General features: G+C 47.3%; 1 protein-coding gene across 1 annotated transcript; it reads right to left on the bottom strand.

The window, feature by feature from the left end:
- Positions 1–929: 929 nt before the first annotated feature.
- Positions 930–7,351, bottom strand: DSEL (dermatan sulfate epimerase like). Its single transcript, XM_081873256.1, has 2 exons — positions 6,558–7,351; positions 930–5,747 (listed from the first exon to the last, which is right to left on the bottom strand). The coding sequence occupies exon 2, from the start codon at positions 4,831–4,833 to the stop codon at positions 1,174–1,176; it is 3,660 nt and encodes a 1,219-aa protein (XP_081729382.1). The 5' UTR covers positions 4,834–5,747; positions 6,558–7,351; the 3' UTR covers positions 930–1,173.
- Positions 7,352–7,688: the final 337 nt, after the last annotated feature.

The following is a 7,688-nucleotide window of genomic DNA, read 5'->3' on the forward strand; positions in this document are numbered from 1 at the left end:
GCAAAACCAAGATGGGCATTGTTGGCACAGCCCCAGTTACTGCTTAATCTGCCCATGGTTCTCCCCATCTATATGTACCTTATTTTTCAGGCAACTGATTCTGCACTCCTGACTTGGTTTCAAGATGCTGAGATGGAGAAGATTTTGTGCAGATGTAATAGTAATAATAATAATAATAATAATAATAATAATAATAATAATAATTTATTATTTATACCCCGCCCATCTGGCTGGGCCTCCCCAGCCACTCTGGGCGGCTGGATGTAATCCAGATAAAACAACAGAAGACGCCCGTGTCAGAAAGACAATCATCGAAATGGGCTCTGTATGTATATTTATCATTACTTCTGACTATGAATTATTTACTTACAGCACAGTAACAGTAGGAACAGCTATCCTGAAATTACCTTACAGACTCAGATTCCTTACTGCTGAGGAATGGAAGAAACACATGAAATAGTATTAATATGCTTCCAATACAGTTTGGGTCTTGGTCTCTTTGCTAAGGCTGCCAATAGGATGCCAAGATTGTGCCAGTGTGTGTGTGTGTGTGTGATCTGCTTTCTGTCACTTCAGTGATGTCAGGCAATCATAAAACACAGTTTAACTGGCTGGTTAGGTTGACTTTATGGCTTCTCAGCACCGCTGGGGTAGTTAAAAGCAGACATAACATGTCAGTAAATCCGAGCCCATGGGAGATCACTGCTGCCAAACGCCAAGTCTGCTTTGCAATACAAACAGTTGTTCATTGAAAACTAGGGCTGAGCCCAACCTCCTCCCAACACTGGCCACCAAATAACCAGCAGATGGCAGTGACACTTGACAACTCCCTGCCCGGCTGGGATTCATGCCAAGAGCCAAGGAATGTAAGGCCCTGATCCTATTACCCATCCTCTGAGCTATAGTCAGTCCCCATCTGGAAACAAATGCAAAGATTCACACAGCTTTATTTTCAAAGGCAGCAAAAGTAATTATGAGGGGCTTTTTCCCGTTGTTGTTGTTTAGGAAGGAAAAGGGAGGGTGGGGGAAGCTCACCAGACCAAATATCTCATTTCCTTTAAAATAATCTCTCTCTCTGCAAGTGTAACAGACTGTACAGACATTTTACAAGAATATACCAGCTTTTTGGATTCTTATCTACAAATTGAAGAGCCTGGGGATCCTTAGTGCAAACTACCGCTGACCCGCAGCTTCTAAATCGGTAAACTTTGGATAGCCTAAGCGGTCCATTAGAGTCAAACAGATGTCCTCAATCTGCTTAATTTCCTCGCGAGGCATCTCACGTCGCCAAGCCTGGATGCTGGCCGGGGAGACCTCTCCTTCGTAAGGAAGGTAGAAAAGGTTGGTGGATGTGGCAAATAGGATTTGGTTTAAGCTAGCGGGAGACAGAGGGATGCCCAGAAAGGCATAGATGGATTCGGCCACCTTCTGGGGGAAGTTGACTAGGTCTTCGAACTTGAGCAGCCGGTAATTCTCCGGCAGCAAATCCCCATTGAGTCTCAGGGCTGCCGCTGTGTTTGCCAGCCACAAATGGGACATCACAGAGACAGCATTTGAATTTGAATCGGAGAGTTCCTCCCTCAGCGATTCATATTCAAAAGCATAGCCTGCATTTAAACTACACTTTTCTTTCCTGCCCTCTGCTTTAAACAGCATCGCTAAGCGCTGGGGAACCTTCCTCAAGGAGTAAAGGCTCGGTTGGCTTTTGTGCAGTACTGAGTAGATCCATGCCCGGGGGTCTCGTACTACATAGAGTGCTCTCAAGGAAGGGCCTATGATTTCTTGAAAGAAAGGCAGCTTTAATGTCCAGCTCCCACTGCTCAGGCTAAGCACGGGGCGTGCATTGGGATAAGAGGCTATGTGTCTCCTGAGCTCCCTAATGTAATCAGCATCTTTCTCTGAACTCCCTCTCATTCGGCTTCTTTGCTCTGCTATGGATTCTCTTTTTCTGGGCCGCCGCTTTTTGTCCTGTCTGGTAGCAGGATGCTGCGCGGACTTACTTCTGCTGGTTTCATGTAAATGGATATTCTGAAGGTGGAGTTTCGTGTCTTTGACTAGGGAATGCAGCCAGCCCTGGAAGAGCCGGAAACGGCCGTTCCGAACATCGGACGCCTTCCACTCGCAGGCATCGATGAAGGAGTCGATCTCAAACTCAGCTTCGGGGACGTCAAGGTAGCCTGAAGGGATCCTGATGTATAGGAAGTCACTGCTGTTGAAGAACAGCTGCTTCAGGATTTCCGCACCTGAGCTGGGCAGGGAGGTAATGACCACATCAGGCAAACTCACAGGGTGTGCCTGGTCCTTCGCTGTGCTGTGCTCCGCACTCATTGCGTCGCTGCTCCACTTTCCGCAGATGGGCTGAGTGCAAGAGCTCCACACATCAACCAGCTCGACAAACCACAACGTGATGACCAGGATGAGGATCCAACGCAAGAGTCTGCTGAAGGAAATGTAAAAGTGCCACTGGAAGGCCAGCAAAGCCAAGCTAATCCCTAAGATCAACCCTGCAATGACATTCACTTTAAATCCAAAGGGGAAAGCGATCCTGTTACTGGGTGCCTCTTTTGCTACAGTTTCGGTGCCCAGGCCAAACCTCGTCACCTTTCCCTGAGTGGCTACCTTGGCATAGCCACCAAAGCCTAAATAGCTGAACCTTGTCCTCAGATTTAGATAGTCTGTAACGACAGAGAGAACTGTTTCTGTATTGTTGACATTGAGAGAAATCTGATACCCTGATCGGGCATCGTCAACAAACCTACAGCTAGAAATATTGACGTACGGCCCATAGAAAATGTAGGCAATCCTTGCTACAGTGGTCTTTGCAGAGAAAGTGACATTTACAAACTGAGTCCAGCGCTTTTTGAATTCGGCCGCCTGCTCTGCCTCTTGTATCCTAGCGACAGGGCTATTCCCATGATGGTCGAACCAAAACATTTTATAGTGGGCATCCCAGACGTCCATCATGGCTCCATTATATTTGCTCATAAATTTATATGGTACGTATTTAAAGTCAATGTCAAGGTTATGAAAAAAGGCACTGATGGAGTCAATGGGAGAGTCCTCCTCTTTCTCCACATGGTCCACCACTAGCAACATTTGAGGATTCAGCAGGAGCAGAGAACGGTACACGCTTTTCAGCTTCATTGCTGATGAGTAGGCAGGCGCTGCCTCACCGCTCACAAACATCATCTCCTCGTGCTGAGATGATGTAATGATCTCACCAGCAGCTTCCCCAACTTCATCCCCAGTCCACTTAAGCCACTGTGTGCATTCCCCAAGCTGACCCTCCCAAGGCTGATTGCACTGGCTTGTGGGAGATGGAGCAAACACCAGGATGTTATTCAGGTGGCTCAGCTTGGGGCCATAGAGGGCCTCAGAGACAAACACCTGCCCATTAGGAGCAAAGGTAAAAGAGTTCTGATCTGGATGTTCATGGCCTGGGTTGAAGCTTCGCCACCCATCAATCCAAGAATAGGGCTGAAAATGGACTATGTCATAGACAGCACGGCCACCCAGCTTCCCAGATTTAAAAGAAACAAAGGTATTTGTCTGAGCATTTGGCAAACCTGCTCCGTACGTAACTACCCCCCAGTTAGGGAACACATGCATTTTAGGAGTGCCGTAATCAGGTGGAGGGTGGGGAGTTAACCCTGGGTCGTACCATATGTACTCGGTGTGAAGCGTGCTCCACCTCTGGGCAGTGGAGGGCACCATTGGACCATCCTTTGGGCGGTGCTTTCTAATTTGTTGTGCAAGCCAATTGCCTACCCCACTCTTCAGCACAAATTTATCCAGGAAAACCAGCTGGCTTTCGGGGCCGTAAAACCAATTGTAATTTGAATCAGCTATGCCGACAGTCCTCTGAAAGCCCGGCAGAAGGGTAGCGTAGTAAAACCAAAAGTGCATTTTGAGCCAGTGGTTTTCGAGGTTGTTAATCCCAAAGTGGCGCTGCGCCAGAAATATATACTGAGTGATCGATTTGGCGGTGTAGCTACCATAAGCCACGCCTTCGTCCAAAGAGCCATCGACAATGTGGTTGAGCAAAAACATGGTTTTCTCCATCACGTCCACCACGGCGTGTTTCCAGGCATTTGCTTGGGACTCTTGGCCCCCTCCAGTGACCAGGGCTCCAATGAGCAATGCCAGCATGTTAGTGGCTTGGTGGTTATGAAGAAGTTGCTTGCCCCAGGAACGGACTTTGGAATACTCATACATTTCCTCAGTCACAGCCCATATCTTGGCGAAGTATTTTTGCCTTCTGACATCATCCAATGAGGCATATAAAAAATCAAAAGCGGTGGCAAAGCCGGTTAAGGAGTGGCCCAGAGGAACTTCGTCACCTGGGGCACTCTCCACCAGCCAGTCTTTGTATCCAGCCATTCTGTCCATATATTCTAGCACAAAATCAAAGGCAGCTTTATCTTCCGGGCACAGGAGGCAGTAAAAGGCTAAAGGAGGGAGATTGTTCCCATATATCTCATTCCACTTGGCAGCGAAATCAGCATGCTTGGGGGGAGGGAGGTAGTACGATGGACTGGACAGCATCACTGACACCACATTTCTGAGGGCTCTGAAGAGGTGGAGATGGCTGGTGTGAGATTTCTGTCTCAGCGCTGGGAGCTCTTCAGCACTAAAATATAAGCTTGGGTGAAGCACAGCCTTTTTTGTCTTCTGACTAGTCCTGAAATCATCTAGCCTCTGTTTCTCATATGGATCCACATCCTCTGTAAAAGTCACCCAGTCAGAGTAATTGCTTACAGACTCTTCAAAAGTGGAGGCTGCCAACATCACTAAGGCTAGAAATAAGGAATGTCCTGTAAACATTAGAGCCATGATCCATTAGGCAGTTTCCTCCCTTCGGGCATACACCTCTTTCAAAAAAACAAAACCACTGTTCAGATTTCAAACATGAATCAGACTCGCCAGCGTGGGAAAAATACACTTGAAAGCTTTTTACGCAAACCCAGGCGGCAGTAGCAGAGGGGACCTTGTGCTACGAGGTACACACAGTTCTGAGCTGAAGCGATCAGTTGATACAGCACTGGAAAAACGCTGGCGTGCAGGCGCTTAGACTAGAAACCCTTTGGCCATGCTGAAAAGTGTTTATTGCCCAGAGGGCTAAAAACAATGAAATCTTTCACTAGCTTCCATGTACATCAGACTAACAAGTAAATTTGATGGCAGAAAGGATGTCTATTGAACCATGAAGAAAAACACATCCAGGGTGTTACTTGTGGAAGTGTTCATATTTAGTTTGGTTTTTTTTAAAAAAAATCATTGATTTCTTCTGTTGTGATAGGATGGCACTGATAACAATACATGTACAGCAAATGAGGAAACAAATTGAATTTAGTGCCAAAGATATGAACTAATGAGTTCAAGTTGCCCTCTTCTGTCCCATTCTCTCCTAGTTCACACACATCTGCAGAAGTTTGTCCTTTATTTTGGTGGGGAAGGGATACTCAGCAAAACGTCTCCATTGGCCAATTTTGGCAGAGCTGCCATCCTTCTTGCACTTGCTAACCTCCAGTTGTGAAAACTCTGTTGGGTTTGATGATCGTCTAACAGACTCGCTGCTTTCATGTCGCCTTTCATTATCTTCAGGTCCTCATCAGTCTGCGAAGCCAGACCCTGTCTCTGAGTTTCAATTAGTTCTATTGCCTCATCACAAAGCCAAATTAAAAATACGAAATGGGATGCACAGATAGCTGGCTCTGGAATCTGTTCGCCTTGCATGTTGATCTCCTCTGTTAAAAGAAGCAGACAAACATGTGTCCTTCAAAATGTACAAGAAAAGTGTTCATATGATAGCCAACTACTGGTTTTGTTTTTTAAAGATCATCTCACTGTAAATAGTTTTTCTACATATTCATGTCAGAAGTAATATGATGTTAAGTTTTTAACTGTTTTTAAAATCTACTTTTTAATATATTTTACTTCTAACTGAATAACTGTTCAGTATTCAGAAAATCTCATAAATTGATGTAATGCTTCATTTAGTATAGCGCTATTTTACTAGTTAAGCAAAATAGCCTTCCTTCAAAAGCACAATCTGGACTGCTATTTGCCTGTCATCTTCAAACATAACAGAACTAACAAAAGTTGTTGTTGTTTTAACACCAAGCTGTTCTACAATTAAGACACCCATTCATGTCTCTGTACACTGCAACCTGCAACACAAACGGCTTTTTCTTTTTCAAAGGCAAACTTTACAATTAAAAAAATCCCGCAATGCAATCGTTGTGCATAACTGTGTACATTTTGCATTTCGCTGCAAAAAAATGTGCCCCCATCCTCTCTTCACCTGTGACTTACTAATCGAGATAGTCCCTTGCAAGTCACCAGAGGGCGCTATGAGCCAATTAGTATACACCCCAAATACATATCTCCGGGCTGAAGAAGTTAGAACAAGTTTTTCTTTGCCAACAGCTGCAAATATTTAAAAGTCATCGCCAACAGGAGGTCGGCCATACAGAACCAAAAGAGAGAGAGAGAGAGATCGAGATCTCATGTTCTCCCTTTACATTGTTTAACAAACGTTTTTAAGAAAGACGTACCTTAGAAAGCAGCCTACTTTGGGGGTCGGGGGTCGTATCCCATCAGCAATGATGCCAGTATATCAAGGGGAAAGAGGTGTAGAACTATCCGGTTGCCACATCGCTCCTTTCTCTTCTTCTCCCCTCCTCTTCTAGCTCGATTTGCATTCGCCCGGTTTCGTTTTAAGTAGCGAAGCCTGAACTTCAGCTGCCCATCTAAAGGCTCTGTCCCCAGATCTGGGTGCCGCCTGTCATTTCTCCCGTTCCCATCCTTTCCTCTCTCCCCCCCTCCAAAAAAGAAAAAAAGTGCAATGCTGCTGCTACTACGTCTGAGTTCGAACTTCCATCAAGCCAGCTCCGAAACGACTTTCCAAATGGGGAAGAAGGCAGCCAGTGTCAACCAAGAGAAAAAGTGGTCGTGCATGCAGAGCCAGGGACTCTTCTCTTCCTTTTTCTCGAGGAATCGCCACCAGCAGTCTGGAGCCGTCTTCCAGAAGCAACTCCTGCAAAGAACTTGACTCCCGCCGCGGCGATCCCCGGACGGGGGATGCTGCTCGACCCAGGGAAGACTCCGCCAGAGGCTTCTCCGGCTGGGACTCCGCCGCGCTCCTTCCCGCTCCGGCTGCTGGCTGGCGGCGGCACTGGCGTCTGGCTCCTTCGCTCAGCTCCGCCGCTGCGGTCGGCAGTTCAGGCAGCCGAGAAAGCAGCAAGAGCCGAGGCGGCGGCGGCGGCAGCAGCAAATCTCTCAAGCCAGGCGGAGCGAGGGCGGGTCTTGCCGCTGCCTTCGCCAGAGCAGGAATGTGCTCATTTTCAGCTCGGCTTTGTAACGCCTGCTGGGCGCCCCCGTCCCACTGAGCATGTGCAGAGGCCGCGCACACATGCTCCGCACCAGACGGTGAAGCCGCTGCCCTTAGCCTGCCCTGAGCTCAGCTCGTGCAAGCTCAGGGGAGGAAAGGAAGGTGGCTGGGGGCAAGACATTGGAAATGGGGGTGGGGGGAGGTGGGATCAGAGGTGTTAGGAGGGTGAGAAAAGGTGCGAGCGAGCGAGTCGAGAGGGGTTATTGCTTTGATCTAAAACCCCTTCCCGAATGTTTATGCAGGCTGAGATTTAACAGCCTCTCCAGGGTTAAGTGGAAATACAGTGCTTAGGAAA

The sequence above is a fragment of the Podarcis erhardii genome (assembly GCF_964252035.2).
Source record: "Podarcis erhardii genome assembly, chromosome: 8".
NCBI lineage: Eukaryota > Metazoa > Chordata > Lepidosauria > Squamata > Lacertidae > Podarcis > Podarcis erhardii.

Excerpts from the sequence above, each read along its gene's own strand:
- DSEL (XM_081873256.1), bottom strand. The coding sequence starts at position 4,833 with ATGGCTCTAATGTTTACAGGACATTCCTTATTTCTAGCCTTAGTGATG.